Source organism: Phacochoerus africanus, chromosome 11 (assembly GCF_016906955.1).
Source record: "Phacochoerus africanus isolate WHEZ1 chromosome 11, ROS_Pafr_v1, whole genome shotgun sequence".
NCBI classification, from domain to species: domain Eukaryota; kingdom Metazoa; phylum Chordata; class Mammalia; order Artiodactyla; family Suidae; genus Phacochoerus; species Phacochoerus africanus.
The window spans coordinates 127322279-127342446 of NC_062554.1; the positions used below are offsets into that span (position 1 = coordinate 127322279).

Genomic DNA, 20168 nt, shown 5'->3' on the forward strand with positions numbered 1-20168 from the left:
TTGGAAGAGCATATGACCCTCTGAGAGTCCAAGTGGCTGAGAAGATGGTAATACCACCGGTCAACTGATGTCACTTCAATTTGCTGTATCCTGTTTCTATCTAGAACCTCCCAAGGAACTTGACTTTCTACTTTCTCTTTCTCATTTGACTCAAGAAACGCTCCTTCCTCTTCCTCAAAGATTCAAATGAAGATCAAGCCTCAAAAAGCCATTTCTCGGGAGTTCCCGTCGTGGCTCAGTGTTTGATGAATCCGACTAGGAACCGTGAGGTTTTGGGTTTGATCCCTGGCCTTGCTCAATGGGTTAAGGATCCAGCGTTGCCGTGAGCTGTGCTGTAGGTTGCAGATGTGGCTCGGATCCCACATTGCTGTGGCTCTGGCGTAGGCCGGCAGCTACAGCTCCAATTAGACCCCCAGCCTGGGAACCTCCATATGCCGCGAGAGCGGCCCTAGAAATGACAAAAAGACCAAAAAAAAAACAAAACAAAACAAAACAAAAAAACCCCTATTTCTCACCTCTGACTTTATGTATGTGTAATAACCTGGATGACTGAGTTACTAGTCACTGGTATAGTGTATCTGCTTGTCTTCCATTACTCTTGCCTCTAAAATTAGGCTTAGCATTTGACTCACTTCCATGTTTCAAATCTATACTTTCGTGTTTGGCTCCCTATCCAGGCCACACTGCTTCTTGACAGGCAGTTCCTGGCATATAGTAGGAACCCAAATATTTATTGAATGAATAAACGGTGTTTATCATCTGCCTGCTTCCCCTTCCTAACACACTCTTTGTTTTCTACATTAGCTTTTGCTTGGTTTTGTGTTTCCTGATATTTGGGGGAAAGATAAAAAAGAGCATTAGTCCCATAAGACAGAACCAACCCTAGGGGATGAGGAAGGGTCACATTTTTGTATATTTAAGGTGAGGTGCTAATTGAGTGGTCTCTTTAAAATCACTTATTTACTTCTACCCAAAAAAGGGAAAAATATTTTTCTTTAGTCTTCTACCATCTGCTCTTATAAACATGTAACTTTATTTCCAGTTTGCAACCCTGTTGAGCACTGGTGGCATGGCAGAAACATGGCTAAGGGAAAGGAATGGTCATCGCTTGGCTGAAGAGTGAATGGTCCCCTTCCAGCATGTCCTTCTTGTCTTTGGCCCATTTTTCCTCTTGCCATTCTTCATGCCCAGTCTTTTGTTTCCTAGTTTGTCTTCCATGGTCCTAAAAGCATTGAGTTTGAAATTGCAATACATAAATGTACCAAACCAATACATTGCACACTTTACATTTACACAATGTTATGCCTATTATATTTCAATGTGAATAAACAAATAAATACAACGGAAATAACTAGCTTTCCCTCTCTCTAAAATATTGAAAGACTGAACAGAACATGACCTACAACAGATCAACTAGAGTAATTGTTTAAAAATGCACATCTTGGAGTTCTCATCATGGCTTAGTGGTTAGTGAACCCAACTGGCATGCATGAGGACACAGGTTCAATCCCTGGCCTCGATCAGTGGGTTAAGGATACGGCGTTGCTGTGAGCTGTGGTGTAGGTCACAGATGCGGCTTGGATCCTGCATTGCTGTTGCTGTGGTACAGGCGGCAACCAAAGCTCCGATTGGACCCCTGGCCCGGGAACCTCCATATGCCACGGGTGTGGTCCTAAAAAGACAAAAAAAAAAAAAAAGACCAAACCAAAAAAAAAATGCAGATCCCTAATCTCACTATTGATCTGCTGATTATGGATCTTTTGGGATTGAGGGTCAAGGGTCTGTGTTTTTAATCAGAGCCCTAGGCATTTATCTTGTACTCTCTCTTTTGAGACTCAGCTGCTCTTGACCAATGATGCATAAACTCCAAGTGGAACAATTAAGTAAAAGACAGACGCAAATGCTTATACCTCATTTGCATGTCTTTTCATTTAACAGTAAAAAAAAGCCCACTTAAAAGATCTGATGCCCACATAGAACTGTGAGCAGCATTTAAAAATTAGAAGAACATCAATTATTTTATTTGATCCTATTTTATTTTATTTTTTTAAATTTTTAAAAATTTAAAAATTTTTATTTTTTTGTCTTTTTGCCATTTCTTGGGCCGCTCCCACAGCAGTGGGGGATCCGAGCCACATCTGCAACCTACAGCTCAGCTCACAGCAACGCTGGATCCTTAACCCACTGAGCAAGGCCAGGGATCAAGCCCAAAACCTCATGGTTCCTAGTCGGATTTGTTAACCACTGAGCCACGACGAGAGCTCCTGATCCTAACTATTTTAAAAGGACAAAGTATATATTTTTAAATTATTAAAAAAATTATTCTTTCAAAGTTGGCCATTTAAGAATTATTACTTTGGATTTTCCTTTGTTTTCAATTCGTCTATCTTTATGAGAACCTCTGTACCTATCTTTCTCTCCTTAACTACCCTTACCCCCCTCTTCTCTTTCCTCCTTCCTTATCTCCCTTCCTTCTTTTGGCTCCAGCTCCTCCTCATACCGTATGATCACATCTTTAGTGCATAGGGTCATGATGTCATGCCAAGGGGGAAGGGGAAGGAGTGGGGGGGACTGGGAGCTTGGGGTAAATAGATGCAGAATGTTGCCTTCGGGATGGATCAGCAATGGGATCCTGCGGTGTAGCCCTGGGAACTCTGTCTAGTCACTTACGATGGAACACGTCATGTGAGAAAAAGGAATGTATACATGTATGTGTAACTGGGTCACCATGCTGTACAGTAGGAAAAAATATATATATAAATAAATGATAAAAAAAGAGAGAATGATCGTTGCGGCCAGATCTTGCTCTGATACTTACTAGCTGTGTAATATTGGACAGATTGCTTAGCATCTCTGTTCTTATTGCCTCAATACTAAGAGTACCTACCTTATGGTGCTGTTGTGGGATCTGAATGAGACTAATGTGTGTCAAGTGCTCAACAGAGATCCTATTGGTCATCACTCGATGGTTAGTTTTTGTGGTTATGAGTTATAATGACCACATGGGAAAAGGATATGTTAAAGAGAAAAGTCCGGTCCTAAAGTTAGGGGACTTTAAATATTGTGACGGTTGTTAGGTTCTAAAGATATAAAGATGAGTAAGACTTGGTTCCTGACCTTAAGTCATTGTTAACATTCTTAGAGGAAAAGACAGCGAGACGTATGCTTTCATTCATAAAATTTAGTGTGTGCAAGGCTGTAAGACGTTGATTCAAAGGAACTACTAAAGAGTGATCAATATTTTCACACTCAGGGTCACTTGCTTTGCTGTTAAGTATATTTGTAGCAGGGGGGAAATTTTAAAAGTTCCTTTATTTACAGTTGTTTCTTTCTGTTTAAAATGGCACCCGTACCATGCCCTGACTCAAGCGGACCTTTATGTGCAACAGAAAAATTTGTCATTTCCTTCAGACACCCACTTCCATCTGATTGAATACTGCCATTAGTACAGAAATATATACTGACTACTAATGTAAATGCCTCCCCTTAGAGTTCTTCAGTGTACAACCTGTACGACCATACAAAGCAGCCTTATAACTACAAACAACATTTATGTGACACTGACTTTCACTATTTTGTGTGGCAGATAACATGATAGGTTAATTTTTCTAACATAGGCAATCACGATGGTCTTGAACTCATGACCTTGTCACCATCATAGTCCTAGGGTGAAGGTTATTCTGTAGTTAGCCGAATGAGATGGTTATCATTGTTTAGTAGTTGGACTGAGATGGTGGCTGCAGTGGACATGCCCTCTAGGTGGAGAGAGTACTGCTAAATAAACTACCTAATAAATGATTTCCTCTCTGAAGTGCAAGGATGTGATATATAAAAAGTATATATAACCTATGATTTTCTTCTACTATGTATTATTTCGCCTCGGACCTTTTGGCTATGTTGCTGTGGTTTCATTGAAAATAATCTGATAGCACATATTAGTAAAAACAAATTAGGAATTAATCACATTTTCGCCTCCTTCTCACTTGTGTTTATTGTCCATAGTTGACACACCAGACCCCTACGTGGAACTTTTCATCTCCTCAACCCCTGACAGCAGGAAGAGAACAAGACACTTCAATAATGACATAAACCCTGTGTGGAATGAGGCCTTTGAATTTATTTTGGATCCTAATCAGGAAAATACTTTGGAGGTAAGTGAATCATTTGGGGCCTGTGAGACAGTCATCGTCAAGTTGAGGTTGATGCTTGAGTTTGTCGCCTACCTGCCTTTATTCTCCTCACCTAGGTGTGGTTGGACTCCAGTTGTGCATATGTGGTGGACTAGCTTCTAGCTACTACCCTTCAACTTATTCGAGTGTCCAACAGGAAATGCAAGAGTTAAGTAGGGCTGAGAAGAATCTTGTATCCTCCCCATGTACTTTGGAGAAAGCACATTTTCTGTTATAAAGAGGAGGACCCAAGTACAACAAAATAAAAAATATTGTCAATTGATTAAAACTTTAACATCAATGAACTTTATCAGCCTAAAGTTAAAATAATTAGCTTTAAAACAAGTTAACATAGATCTTTTCCAAAACAGTCGCACCAACTTCCTATGTGAATTTCTTTCTTAGATTCCAAAATCGCATTTCCCCTGAGAGGAGATACATTTTCATTTTTCAAAATATGACAATGAATAGGTTAATCAGAAAAGTGGAAACATAATTCTTATGATAGAAGCACCTGTGACGTTCAGAAAGAAAAAACCAAGTATTGTTACCAGTTGAACATTGAGCTGCTCCAATGAATGAGAATATTCATTTCTTAAGTGTGGTGGAGATATTAGATATAATTTCCAAAGATCCCAGAAAAGCGTCTTTCCTATGTCTTACCTTTTACTCTCCTAGATCACGTTAATGGATGCCAATTATGTCATGGATGAAACTCTTGGGACAGCCACGTTTCCCATATCGTCTATGAAAGTGGGAGAGAAGAAAGAGGTTCCTTTTATTTTCAACCAAGTAAGCAACACAATAGAATTATTTTTCAAAAGTATGTCATATAAAATGTATTTAATCTGGAACGTTGGAGTTTAATGTTTGGAAACCCTTCCTCCCTCCCTCCCGTCCTTTCTTCCTTTTCTAGGGTTGCTGCCTTTCTGAAATTTTGGTAATTTATTTAAGAATAATAAAACTGTAGAAAAATTATTTATACAGAGCAAACACTGGATTCTGAATTTATAGGAAACTAATTTCACGGTTTACAGCAAGAAATGTAAGGCACAGGTAGACCGGCATTCAGAAAGCTGGTTAATGGCTTCATTTCTCGCTTGGAGCAGCTCTGTTTTTGCTCCTTGGAGTAACTTTTTGCATCTCTCCCCTCATCCAAATTTAGTTACCCCCTAACTCTTCCTCCTTTTCTGACCATTACCATCCCCACAGACCTTTTCCTCCCCGAGCCACACGATAACTATGTTGTTCACTGGGACGGAATCATTTAAACTGTTCAAACCAAAATCCTGTAAGTCAGGAAACTAGAATACTAGCTATGCATGCCCAGTCATAAGGTTAATACATAGTTTATATTTGTTGAATGAATGTATACCCATTTAGAAACCGACTTTAGCCTGAAGGACTGCTCGACCAGTTATGCAATCAGTGATGTAGCTGCTTTGAGGACACTGCCATCACACAGTCCCTGCTGGCCCTTCAGCTGCTCCAGGAAACATGTCTTCTGTACATTTTCTTTCTAGCACTGAGATATACTGCCACATTTCTGTGGACTCTTCAAGTTCTTATATTCCTTTCTTTTTCAAACATTTATTGGAGTCTATCAGACGTTGTGTTGTGTTCAAGGGATATAAAGAAGAATGAGGTACAGGAAGCTCTTCCCTCAATTATCTTCATCTGGGGCGGGGTGAGGTGGGGATTGGAAACGGAGGTAGATGTAGGGAGATCCATGCGGTGAAAAGAAACGACCACACAGTAAGATAAGTATCAGTGAGGTATGTACAGAGTGCAGTGGGGAGAAAGAACAGAGATATTGTGCTGTGAGAGGAGACCAGGCATGGCTTCCTATCAGTAGGTGATTTCGAGCAGGTCAAATGGTGCACAGCATGGGTTACACTCTGTCATTTGAAGCCAGGCTGCTTGGGGTTTAAATCCCAGCTCTGGTTCTCATCATCTGTTTCATTCTGGGAAAATCACTTAGCTCCTCTGAATCTCGATTTCCTCGTCTAAAAAGCAGAGATAGTATTTCATAGGAGGAGCATTATAACTAAATGAGTTAATTATATTTGTACATAATATAGCCATATAAAATATATCATAATATAGCTTACATTTAAGTAAATTTGGATATAATTACTTAATTTTAATTTTATATAAATATACTTATTTTATATATTAAGTATATGACATTGCATAGGAAATATATAATTTTAATATATGTATATATTATACATATATGTGTATTGTATATACATACCTATATGTGTGTGTATATATGTATTATATATACATACCTGTGTGTGTGTATATATGTATTATATATACATACCTATATATTCATATAGAAAATACTCGCATAGATCTATCCGTATATACATATAGTGCTTAGAACAGTGCCTGGTATGTATTAAATACTACGTAAATGTTTATAAAGGGTAGAATTTTGGTAGGCAGAGAAGCAGTTACGAGCACTCTAGGCAGAAGAAACTGCGAAGGCATGGAGTCTTGAGAGAAGAAAGCAAGCTGGGGCATGGCAAGTTTCAGGGCTTGGCAGGTCCACATTGGTGAGCAGTGGGGTAGAGAGAGAGAGGTGGTTAAAGGCTAACATCTGCAGCCCTTACCTATGGCATGTTGCGGGGATCCGTTCTCAATAAACCTTTGTGGAGGGCTTAGTAAGCACAGTTTAGCCTTTCCAAAATATAATGGTTTTTTTCCACTCTTTAGTCTGTGACACAAAGACTGATTTTAGAGAAGATACTGTAGAAAAACATGCATTTCCTCTCCTCCTGTCATTTCCTATGCTTAGGTGTGTAATCCCCCAGGCTCTAAAAAGGCTTTCTACATTCCTGAATTTAAAGTAGCTTACATAATTATTTTCTTTAGGGTGCTTGAGAAAACAGTTGGCCAAACAGCTTTTTTTATTATTCCGTTCTCAAGAGTCCTCTGTAGTTTTCATCGGAATGACAATTCTTCGGGTTGGAACCTGTGATGGCCGTGGGAGAAAGGCTGGTGGGAGAACCCCCATTTGTCCCCAGATGGTGTGGTGTGCCCTAGGGGAGCCCCTCCTCATCCCTGAATCCCCATCTTTCACAGGAAAATTGTCTTTTTTTCTACAATATTCACGGAGGTTGTGAGAAAAAAGTCGTGAGTGAATTGCTGTGGGAGATTTTTAAACAATTCTCAGAGGTGGTTAAGGCAATCTGGCATGATAAAAAGACCACTTGAATTTGGCAGAGGAAGGGTGCGTGCTTCAAGCCAAGACATTATTAGCAAAAACTCCTTCAATGTTTTGTCATCCAAAAATTTATAGAGAGAACACAGAGTGATTTCTGGCATCCAGGAAGGGGCTGGAGAAATAACAGGAGCCTCCAAATGGAGATTGCTAGCTTCCCAAGGCCCTGCTCCACCCATTCAGGGCAGGAACTGGGAACTGGGAGATTTGGACTCTCATTGTGTCTCTGCCACTAACCTCCCTCTAGACTATTTGAGTTGTCATTCTTTCTGAGTTTTATTTGCTTTATCTCTAAGATGAAGGGTTTCTATTAACTTATTTCTGAGATCCTTCCTAATTTATAAAATTCTGTGACCTAGAAAGAATACCTTATTTTTCCCTTGACCATTTTCACCCAGAAGTTTTCAGTTCTTCCCATTTTATGGATATGGAAAAAAAATGTAATAATAAAAGTCTTTATTGTGTAGGTTTGAAATGCGGACCTATCAATGGATTATTTTTTAATATGAGAACTTGAGCCTTTATTGCACACCTAAAACTTTGCTTGATGTTAAGAAATCTATAAAAGGACTTAGTAGTTTGTTTGCAAAGGGAGACGTTCATGTGTGAGCTGATATGGAATATAATAAGCACCTATTCTTTGATTGACTTACTTGGGAGTTATTACACACTGGTTATGTTCCAGGAAGTATTATAGATGATGGGCAAACAGCAGAGGACATGGTGAATAATGGTTCACAGGGAGCTTCCATTCTAAAAGGGAGAGTAAACAGACAAGAAGCAGCAAAAGGATAATCACCACGACATCAGCTAGTGATAAATGCTATGAAGAAAGTAAAATAGATGGATGCAGCAAAGAACAGCTGGTGGACACCCAAGTTCATATAGTCAAAAAAGGACTTTTGAAGGTATTATGTTTGTATTCAAATTTCATTATCAAAATTTCAAGCATATACAAAGTTGACATATTTTTACATTGGATACCCATAGAACTGCTACCTAGAGCCTACAGTTAACATTTTATTCTATTTGCTTTGCCAGATGTCTTTCCATCTCTCTATCGATCCAACCTTCTTAATACATTTAAAAACAATCTGCAGACAACAGTATGTTTCATCCCTAAACACTTCAGCTTATCATGAGCTGGATATACTGTATTTAGAAATTACAAATAGTGTTCATAAATCATTTTAAGTGCCAAATAAAGTATAGACAATATATACAGTGAGAGGTATAAGTAAGAGTTATTCATCCTCCATTCATTTCACCAGTAGCTGTTGATTACCTGCTATGTAGCAGACACTCTTTAGGCAATGCCTATGCCGCAATAAACAAAGTTCTACCCTCCTGGGACTTATATTCTACTTATACAGATAAATAAGAGGTACCTGTGTTGGACGGTGATAGAAATAAGTGCTAAATAAGCCAAGGAGGGAGGAGAGTGAAGTATGCATGTTTGTATGAAGACAGTTGCAAATGCAGTTCTAAAAATGTGGCTAAAAAAAGTATCTCTGATGATATTTGAAGGCAGAAGACCCTCTGAGTAGAAAGGTCCCGGAGCAGAAGTTGGCCTGGCATGGTGAATAAGGAGGGGAGCGTGGCTAGAACACTGGCACACGAAGCGTAGTAGAGAGAGTGGTAGGAGATGGGGAGAGGTGGGTGGGGTTTCAGAGGACCACTCTGCGTTATAGTAAATATCCATGGCAGGAGCTTGTCCTTAAAAGAAGGATGCGGTTAGATCGCCAAAGGGGTGGAAGGCCATTCTGGTGGAGAGAACACTCTGGGTCTTTGCTCATGGTTATAGGACTTTTTAGAAAGAACGAGCATGCTCAGGAGATGATGTCTAGACAAGTGCCATGGCAGTAGAGCATTTGTGAGTGAAGGAAGAACAGGCACATGGGGATCGAACCTTAGCAGAGCTCAAAGCCAAGATGCTGGAATTTGAATGTTATCTTATCAATAGCATTGAGCCATGGAGGGTTTTTAACCAGGTAATGGGGAATTTAGAGCAAACACTATTTGGCTTTTTCCTCAGAAGTATTACGAAGCCAAAGTCTAGTAGGTAAAGTAGAAAATGTTTGATGTTGGAAACAAGAAGGTTGATGCAGCTTTAGCAGAGGACCTCTGTCAAAAGTGACAGGTGTGAGGAATGCCAGGTGACTTGAGCAAAATAAGTGTAGTAATAGCTTTAATGTGTCAGTAGGATCAGCTGGAGGTGGAAAGCAGGAATTTATTCAGCTCTTCCTGAGACTATGATTTGTCATTCAACTCAATTGTAAAACTTTTTTTTTCTTTTTTTCTTGTTTCTTTTTTTTGAGAAAGCCAATCTCAGGGCTGCAGGGCTGGGTGCACAGTTTTGTTTCCCAGCTAGCAGCACGTATAACATCTGGGTTAGGTTGTATTTGTTGGAATCATAAGTTTAGAGAGTGTCCGAGTCGTCATTTGAGAGAAACTGGTGGGACGTGCAGCGTTTGACCCCAGGCTTAGGGCCAGACAGCCACCGTCTGGGTTGGAGTCATGATCTGGCTCCTTATTCACTGTGTGATGTTGGGTGAGTGGTGTTTTTTTATTTGTTTGTTTGTTTTTGGTTTGGTTTGGTTTGGTTTTCTTTGCCACGCGTGCCCATTTGTGAAACACTGGTGTATATAGTACCTACCTCTAAGGGTTGTGATTATGGTTAAATGAGTTAATATATGGAAAATTTTAGAATAGTACCTGGCCCAGTCAGCACTAAATAAATATTAGATATTCTCGTTATAATTCTACTGGCCAGATTTTACCATTTGTCAAGTGCTTCATGAAACTGACTTAACTTCTTAGACTTATTTGTTTGAACTTACTGACCAACATGAACTTCTTTATATAGAAGTAGAGCCTAGAAATTTAGTGACCGTTTGTTTTGACACTGTTCAAAATCAAAAATGCTCTAGTCACTCGTTATTGCTGAGTATATCAAACATGGTTTGGGGTGACAGTAGCCCTTTTTAAAGTGGAAAGAATCTCTTCCAAATTCAGTGTGTTTTGTGTAAACAAAGTAGCTGACTTCAAGAGAATCCTGAAGATGCTAAGATTTTAAGTTATGATAGGGAAAAATTATACTTTATTCTCGAGGAATTTTTATCTTGGCCAAGACTCTGAGGAAGGTAGCCTCTGATTTTGCATTGTATGGCGTTTTAATTGCACATATTTATTTAGAAGCTAGTGTTATTGTTTAAAAATAGCCATGTCTCATGGTTTCTGTGGTATCTAATTTTGGCTAAATGCTTTCTTTGATTGTTACTCATTCCTGATTGCAACTTTAAAATAAATAAGAGAGTTCTATAGAACAGAGAGTGGGAACTTCCTCTTTTTTTTTTTTTTTTTAAATGGGGGTTTTGTTGGTGACTTAGTATCGGAATGACCTCATTGGAAAACTAGGCATTAATGTGTCAAAACAAAGACTACCATGTAGCAAAGTGAACTAGACAAAGCCGACTTTGGAGGAAAACAGAAGAAATATATAATTTTGTGAGAAATTTGGGAGATCTTTGGCTACGATGTGAATGCCATCCCACTGACATAGGGCAGAGTTCAAACATAGGTCGAACAATTCCCGACTTTAAAAGAGGATGCATTTTTGTTTTGGCATCCTAGCAATGGACACTTAAGTGAGTCTGTTTTGATCCTTCTAAATTTGTAACTTTTAAATTATAGGGCATGTTAGCAGGCTCTTGTATTCCTGGGGTCCTCCTCTGAACCTCAGCTCCATCAGGAACTAGGACATTTTCAGCCTGTTTACCAGTGCACACCCAGCCTGACACATGTCAGGAACTTTCAGTTTTGGATGAATAAATAAATGAATGCACTTATGGGAAATGCAGAAAACCTGGGAAGTGCTCAGACAGGCATAATGAAAATAAATGAAGTTTAAAAAAGAAAAAACTGGAGAATCTGAGGGGTTCCTACTTGGAGAAAGAGAGGTAGTATTTTGATTTGTAGTAGTGCTTTAGGAAATCTGGTTTATTGTTGTGCTAGCTGATGATTACACAGCTCTTTCCAAATGTCCAATGTCCATATAAAAAAAAAAGAGAACTTAAATTAATAAAAAGATATTGTTGTCAAATAAGAGGAAGAAAACTCTGTGCGATAGTGTGGAACCTGGCTACAGGGGAAGTGGTGTTTTTGTTTTGTTTTCTGTTTTTATAGCTGCACCCATGGCATATGGAAGTTCCTGGGTCAAGGATTGGATCCAAGCTTCAGGTGCGACCTATGCCACAGCTTCAGCAACATGGGATCCTTAATCCACTGCACCTGGAGGGGATGGAATCTACTCTGCAATGACCTGAGCTGCTACAGTTGGATTCTTAACCCACTGCACCACAGTGAGAACTCTAGAAATGGTGTATTTTTTTTTTTTTTTTTCCTTCTTAAGCCACACTTGAGGCATGTGGAAATTCCCAGGCCAGGGGTCGAATTGGAACTGCAGCTGCTGGCCTACACGAGATGTCACAGCAATACCAGATCCAAGCCACATTTGTGACCTGACTTGCAGCTTGCGGTGTTAATCCTTAACACACTGAGCAAGGCCAGGTGCCAAACCTGCATCTTCATGGATACTAGTCAGGTTCTTAAACTGTTGAGCCACAACAAGAACTCCCACAAGTGGTGTATTTTTTTTTTTTTTTTAATCTTTCAAATCTTTTAAGACTATCTGGGATATCTGGGGGGACACACCTATCCCAAATCCTTTGTTGATAGGTTTTATGATTCCTGGTAGTAAATGCTGATTTAATTTCATTAAGAAATCATACATATTAACTAGACTTACTATGGTGATTATTTTGTATTATATACAAATATTGAATCATTATGTACTTGAAGCTAATAAAATGTTACTTGGAAATTATATCACAATTAAACATGTTAGTTTTTAGTGTTATCAAAAAGTGTATATATTAAAAGATGATTTTAGCAGTGTATTACTCAATTTTAAACATACAAAATTTATTGAGATGTGACCTTGTTTGTATTGTACCAGGATTGTAATTTCTCTCTGCGTGTGGATTATCTACTTATTAGATACACATGTGGTTCCTTCTTTCTTTTTTTTTTTGCTGACCCTGTGGCATATGGATGTTCCTGGGCCAGGAATCAGGAATCGAATCCAAGTTGCAACTTCAGCTTACAACCTATGTCGGAGCTGCAGCAATGCCAGCCCCTTAACTCACTATGCCACAGCAGGATCTCTTCTGTTTCCTTCTTCATAAGATGAAAATACAGTTTATGGAAAGATGATTTTTTTGTAAAAGTGACCCTTTTGATATAATTTTATTTTTATCTGGCACAGGTCAGGTAAATATAGATAAAGGAGAAAATATTGTGTAATTCTATTGAAAGATGCAAATGATTATTGAATCAAATGGTGATTAGTTGTCCTTGTTTCTGTCGAGGGGGTGAAAAAGGGAATAAGGCAGGAATTTCCATTGCAGCTCAGTGGGTTACGAACCAACTAGTATCCATGAGGATGCGGGTTTGATCCCTGGCCTCTCTCAATAGGTTAAGGAACTTTGCCATGAACTCTGGTGTAGGTCACAGACACAGATCATGTGTTGCTCTGGCTGTGGTGTAGGCTGGCAGCTGCAGCTCCAATTCAACCCCTAATGTGGAAACTTCCATATGCCACAGGTGTGGCCCTAAAAAGCCAAAACCCCCCCAAAAACCCAAAACAAACAAACAAACAAAAAAGGTAAGGAGGGGATAAATTCACTTAGGAGGGATCAGAATTAAAAATAAATTTTTTTTGTCTTTTTTTTTTTGCTATTTCTTGGGCTGCTCCACAGCATGTGGAGGTTCCCAGGCTAGGGGTCTAATCAGAGCTGTAGTCTGAGCCGCATCTGTGACCTACATCACAGCTCATGGCAACGCTAGATCCTTAGCCCACTGAGCAAGGCCAGGGATCGAACCCACAACCTCATGGCTCCTAGTCGGATTCACCAACCACTGAGCCATGACAGGAACTCCTAAAAATAAAGTTTTATTGAAATTAAGATTTGTAAATACTGGAGCATTGTATTTATTTTTGTGTTAATTTTTTTTTCCATTATAGTTGGTTTACAGTGTTCTGTCAATTTTCTACTATACAGCAAGATGACCCAGTCACACATACATATATACACTCTTTTTTCGCACATTGTCACTGGGAATTTGGGGTTAATAGATGCAAGCTATTGCCTTTGGAATGGATAAGCAATGAAATACTGGAGCATTTTAATAAGAGGAGTCACGGCATATTTGAGGAGCTCTTTACTAATAGGATTGATTTTTCAAGTTAAAGATTATTTAATTGAGCGCATCTTTTGGAAATACTAATTTTAAAGGACTTCTTTAATGACAGTTACTATGCTTGTTGCATTAACTTTATTATTTCAAAATGACCCCTGAAAAGTTTGCAAAAGAATTCATGGGTTAGATACTGTAAATGTTATTTTTAAGTCTGAAATACCTTTTTTTTAAAAAAATAGGTTTTTCTCCTCTAGTTCCCTTCCCCTGCCCCAATTAAACATCTCCCATTGTAAGCCTCTAAAATTACTTTCCACTGTAAAATTCAAAGAAGAGATTGTTTTTTTCCCCAAGAACGTACAATGAGTACAGGCTGCTTCTTACATTAATAATTCCTAGAAGAGGTGGGGTTCTCATTGTCCTTGTTCCTGGCTAAGTCTTATGGGCTTGCGGACTCCCAGGGAGATTGGGTCACCTTTCCTTCTAATCACCAGATAATGCAAGCAGAGATGCTTCATGCAGTGTGTGGGAAGGAATTTACAATAACTGTTTAATGCCTCATAGGAAGTACATATTTTTGTGGCTCTTTTATCTGAAGGACATGTTCCAGGTGAAAGATGCAGAGAGACTGTAAATATGTCCATCTTCATGGCGTGTCTGAACATGGCGCATCAAGTGGGAGGGTGTAAAATTTCCTCCAGGTGGCGGGTAGTCCACTTGGGCAACACGCGGAAGTCAGGATCCCAATCCATGTGACAGAACCATGGCAGCACATTTGGTAATACTCCGAATGGTGGAAAAATCCTAGGTCTTCTCTTCTCTTATTCAGCCTTTATTTCAAGCATCTTATTCGCCTGTCTAGGATCATGGATGTCTTAGCCAAAGAATGTTGCAGAGGGATGTAGAAGGGACAGTCTTATGGAAAAGACACATATGACCATAAACAAATTAATGGGACAAGTAGGCACTAGGTAAATTCATGCATCAGACATTCTAAATGTAAAATGTTTAGGGACCTGCCAGTTAAGAAGCTGGTTTTTTTTCTGAAGACTTTCTGTCATGAGATGGCATATGGGAATTGGGAGCCCATTCTAGCTTTGAATCTTTCCATTTGTTACAAAACTCTATATTGAGTTGTAATATTGTTCTTTTAATTTTCATTCTTCCTTGATGCTTTTGCCTTTTGGAGATAAAAACAGTAAATCTAGTCTCGTTTTAATAGCAGATTTCATGTGTTGTTGTGTTTGGTTTTGTTTTGTTTTTTAAAAAAACAAGCAGACTATGTTTTGCCCATGTCTTGTTTTTCTTACTAAATATCTGAAGAAGTAATCTCATTCAATATAAAATGTTTTCCAAGCCCTCTTTGGGAAAGAGTCCGTTTGAAATATGAGAATGGGGAACTGATATAATGTGCTGGAATGTGGTCTGAGCAGGGTTTTCGTTGATAGAATGCACAGCAATTACATCAATTGTCTAGAACTTTTTGACTTACAGCTGAACTCTGATTCACGTGGGTAGGAATAAGCCCATTTGTCTGGGATTCATGATTATTTTATTAACTTCAAAGTAATGTTTATATTCATAGGAACTGCTGTCTGGGTGGGATCAGCCCATGATTTCATCTTCAGTAGCAACGAAATATTTCTTGACAGGAAAAGATGCCTAAAGTACAACCTCACACACTCACACCCAGTAATTTGGCAGATACTTATTGATTGTACGTTGTATGCCGAATACTGTGCAATGAACCTGTAAGAGACCTATTTAAGACAAAGCTTATGGTTTAGTGGGACAGGAAAATTTTCATACAGATAATTTCAATACCTTTCTCTTAGTCATAAAATTCAGTACTAAGAATTATGCATGAACTTACTTTAACCTTTTGGAAAGCTCCTACTAGTTTGTTTTTTTCCATCCCTAAAACCAGAAAGAAAACAAAGCCAGTAATCTATAGCATTTCATGTTGACTGAAAGTCTGTCTTCTTCCCATTTGAAGAGGCATAGCCTGGTCCTGTTCTATTTGAAGGTATCCAATAGGTTCCTTTAACTATATTCTTAAGGTAATTGATGGAATAAAAAATAAGAGCACTGTCTTACAATTGTGCAGTGACCTTCAAGACATTTTCTCATTTGTTTCTTCTACTAATCTAGAGTAATATTATTCATGATTAATGGCAGGGATAGTATTGAGAAGGTATTTCTATGCACAACAGATTTTTTTTTATCATTTATTTATGTATATATATATATATATTTTTTTTCCTACTGTACAGCGTGGTGACCCAGTTACACATACACGTATACATTCCTTTTTCTCACATGACGTGTTCCATCGTAAGTGACTAGACAGAGTTCCCAGTGCTACACAGCAGGATCCCATTGCTGATCCATCCTGAAGGCAACATTCTGCATCTATTTACCCCAAGCTCCCAGTGCCTCCCATTCCCTCCCCTTCCCCCTTAGCATCCACAAGTCTATTCAAGTCCATGATTTTCTTTTCTGTGGAAAGGTTCCTTTGTGTTGTATATTAGACTCCAGATATAAGTGATATAATATGATATTTGTCTTTCTCTTTCTGACTTCACTCAGGATGAGAGTCTCTAGTCCATCCATGTTGCTGCAAATAGCATGATTTTGTTCTTTTTTATGGCCAAGTAGTATTCCATTGTGTATATATACACACACACACACATCTTCCTAATCCAATCATGTATCAGTGGACATTTGGGTTGTTTCCATGTCTTGGCTATTGTGAATAGTGCTGCAATGCACAGCAGATTTATAATCTCTGGAAAGGCATCTTTTAATACCCCTTTTCTCTGTGAATATTAGTCACTCCCTTTTTCATTAAGCCAAAATTGGTCTCTTGGCAGGATAGCCTCCTCCCATAAGTTTGGATGGTTCCTCTAGTATTGAAAAAATAAAAACCTAAGTCCCATGTCCCAGATATAGGTATTTCTTAAGCTGCCCACAGTTGGCTGGCCCTGGGTCCTGATAGCCACTTTGGATGTGCCTTCTGTCTTCAGTTTACTATAGCCTGTACTTGTCACAAATAGAAAAATGTGAATTCTCACTTTGCCTTCTGATTTTGAGGCCAGGGGACAGCTCTTAAATTATGATAACACATCTTCATTATTTTTTGATATCAGGACATTCTTATGTTTTTTGAAAAATGATTTTGGAATGCACTGCTTCATTTTCATGAGGGAGAAATAAAACCATGCTGAGGCAATTCTTATTCTTGTTAAATGATATGTAAAGTAGGCTTATCTCATGGAAGATATTAATTATTACTGAAATTATTGAAATGCATTTGTAATTTAAGGTCTTCATGAAATTTTGCTACTTTGATTTTTAGTGTATTTTTTAGAGTAAAAATAATATGGCTCTCAAAATTTATTTTAACTTTGTTTGCATTATATATTACACACATCCGTTTTTGACCCAATCTGATTAATACATCTGTTCTAGGTCACCGAAATGATTCTGGAAATGTCTCTTGAAGTGTGGTAAGTACATGTATTTCATTGGATGCAAAGCATTGTGAGTGATCTACCAACTAATTTGTTTCATTTTAATATATGAAATAATTCTGACAACTTTGAGTATAAAAAAATTCATTAAATGTACTCTGCTTTTCTTTAGCTCTCTCCTAATAGCTACAGCATTATAAAAAAATCTAATATTCTTCGCTTAATTTTCCTGTGTTTGGTGGCTAAATTATAACTGTTAGAAAAAGAGCTTTAGAAAGGCCCCACTCGAGTTAAGAATCTATTCTCATGGACATAAATAAAGCTATTTAAGCCAGTTTTTCATTGTTTCTTTTTTTCTTTCTTTCTTTCTTTTTTTTTTGGCCACATCTGCACCATGTGAAAGTTCCTGGGCCAGGGATCAAACCTGCAGCACAGAAGTGACCCAAGCCATAGCAGTGGCAATGAGAAATCCTTAACCCATGGAGCCATCAGGGAACTCCTGTTTTTCATTAGTGATTCAGATAGATATTGCAAACACATTAAAGTGAACAGAACTAGGAAACTATAAAGAGGGAAAACTGAAAATTGAGACTATAAATGGTCAAGTTCCATGAAGTGTGTTGCTCTTTCAAAGTGGCCTCCGAAAATGAATGTTGGAAAATCATTTATTTATTTTCAAATGATGACTCTTTGGGGAGTCAGTCCTGCCTTGAGAATTAGCTCATCTCTGACCTCGGGCTGAGTTCAGTGTATCCCCCCCTCCCTCAACCTCTCTCCATCTTTCTGAACTTCCCTGTTAAAGTGGGTTTTACCAAAATTACCAGTACACATTTTATTTACACAAACCACAAATTTGGTATAGCCTTCTCATATCTCATAATTTGCCAAATGAATGGTGATACTGGGTTTAGGTATTTCTTTCTCTTATTTTGATCCCTGGAACATGTTGATTCAACTTAGAAAATTATTGCATAAGTTACCACTGCCCTTCAACATATATCAAGATGTGTCAAAAAACAGTCTAAATTATTTAGTTGTGTTATCTCGCATTATATTGATTCTTGCTTACAGGTGGTATATTTTGGTATGAGATTAGGCTGTTTTTGTTACTTGACTACAGAAGTAGTGCTGTTTGTTTCAATGGGAAATGATCTCCAATGGTGTAATCAGGACAATATTATGTAAAAGAAATAGGATTTTGCAATTATCAAAAAAAAATGTAGGGGAAAAACTCAGCTAAACATGTACATAGGTCCAGAAGCAATTTACTATTTACAATGAACTCTCATCAAACTGTTTTTATATCTTAATTTCTTTTGACTCTAAAACAATCTTTAAAGAAGAACTCAATTTTTTAGGGGATGTCTTTTACCAAATATAAAATAAAATCAAGAAAGCAATTAGAGAGTTAAAAGAAGAAACACACAAAATGTACTTCTAGATTTCTTTTTAAAAAACTATTTTAAAAATCACGAGCTGGTTTTAAAATTTAATATGAAGACCTGTCTTTTCGGGGAGGCATTGTTCCATGGTGGAACATATTTGCCCTGTGATCCTGACATCTCAGAGCTTCAGACTTTTTGATCTGTACTAAGGAGTTGTAAAAATAATATGTTGTAATGTGTAGTATTTACTCCCATCATTGTTGCAGTGATACAAATATAATACCTAATGTGTCTAGCATGGTATAAGTACCTGAGAAATCGCTGCTGCCATTATTGGAAGGAAGGGTATCTAATTTAAGGGTTCTGAAATCCAGTCACAAACTCATTTGTGGTGAACCCATGTTCTGCCATTAGAAGTTCCTTTCATTGTCCGAGGAGAGCACTCAGATAAGGCAGTTGATTAAGACAGCGTTTCTGCCAGTATGTTCCTCAGAGCACAGACTCTGGGGGAGGTTAGTGTCTTTCTCGACTGGTGGGGGCCAGAGGGACAGAGGCAGGAATTCTTGATCAAGTATGTCTGGGAACCACCGAAGCAAACAGATCTAAACAGGCTTCTTTCCTGCAGCACTTCCCAAAGACTATACCATCATAACATGCAGTTTACTAGGGGCTGTTTATTTGTTTTTTTCTAAAACATCTCATATTCCTTGTTTTCCGAGAATGTCCCTTGGATGATGCTGCATTTAGAGCGACATCATTTTACACCCTTGTTTCAGATGCCCTTGTGGGAAATGGGTTGAGGGGAGAAGTGAACATGTGTGCGTGTAGCCACCAGGGACTTAGGGAAACTGGATGGTGTATAACAAGGCTCCTGGGGTCAGTGGCTCATGATCTCTGTTTTATATGCAGTTCATCCCCAGACCTCCGATTTAGTATGGCTCTGTGTGACGAGGAGAAAGCGTTCAGACAACAGAGAAAAGAAAACATCAAGGAAAACATGAAGAAACTCCTGGGCCCAGAGAATAGTGAAGGCCTGTGTTCTACACGTGATGTGAGTTGGAAATTTTTCAAACTTTATTGCAATTTGAGAATAAGGTTGTTTGTACTTTCTCCCAAACTCCACCCAAACTTGAGATATTGAGATTGAGCGTTATTTCTCCATCTTTTTGAGATACGGTTAGTGTTTCATAAATGGAAACTCTTTGAGGAAGATCGTCACAAATGCTGCCCATATCTGGTAATATTTATCAGATAGAGTTTTTAAAGGAGGCATAGGCGTACAGATGCGCAAACAAGATGTTCATTTCATTAGTAGGAAAATTTAACCTCAGATGGAAAAGGATCATTTGATTCATTTGGATAGAGACTAAGATTAAACAGCTGTGGGAATTATCATTGCTGAACAGGAACAAAATGTTGTAACTTAATGATAACAATAATTTTTTTTTTGAGATCTGAATAGGGGCGATAAAAGGAAATGTTTCAACTTCTTAGTATTTCATGGTAGGGAGTGAAAAGGTATCCAAAATTACCAAGTAGTCAAAATAATGACCTCCACATTTTAATGTTTTTCGTAACATTATTCATAACATTTCATAGCAGATATTAAAATTAAGCTGTTTTTGTGAATAAATATTGAAAGTGTAATCCA

General features: G+C 38.2%; 1 protein-coding gene across 3 annotated transcripts in view; it reads left to right on the top strand.

Annotated features, from left to right (window-relative positions):
• Nucleotides 1-20168, top strand: part of PLA2G4A (phospholipase A2 group IVA) — a 160225-nt gene that overhangs the window by 65095 nt on the left and 74962 nt on the right. For all 3 annotated transcript variants that reach the window (XM_047751917.1, XM_047751918.1, XM_047751916.1), the window contains 4 exons: nucleotides 4003-4151; nucleotides 4848-4961; nucleotides 17131-17168; nucleotides 19427-19568. In XM_047751917.1, the coding sequence (XP_047607873.1) occupies nucleotides 4003-4151; nucleotides 4848-4961; nucleotides 17131-17168; nucleotides 19427-19568 (443 nt within the window). The remainder of the gene's footprint in view (nucleotides 1-4002; nucleotides 4152-4847; nucleotides 4962-17130; nucleotides 17169-19426; nucleotides 19569-20168) is intronic.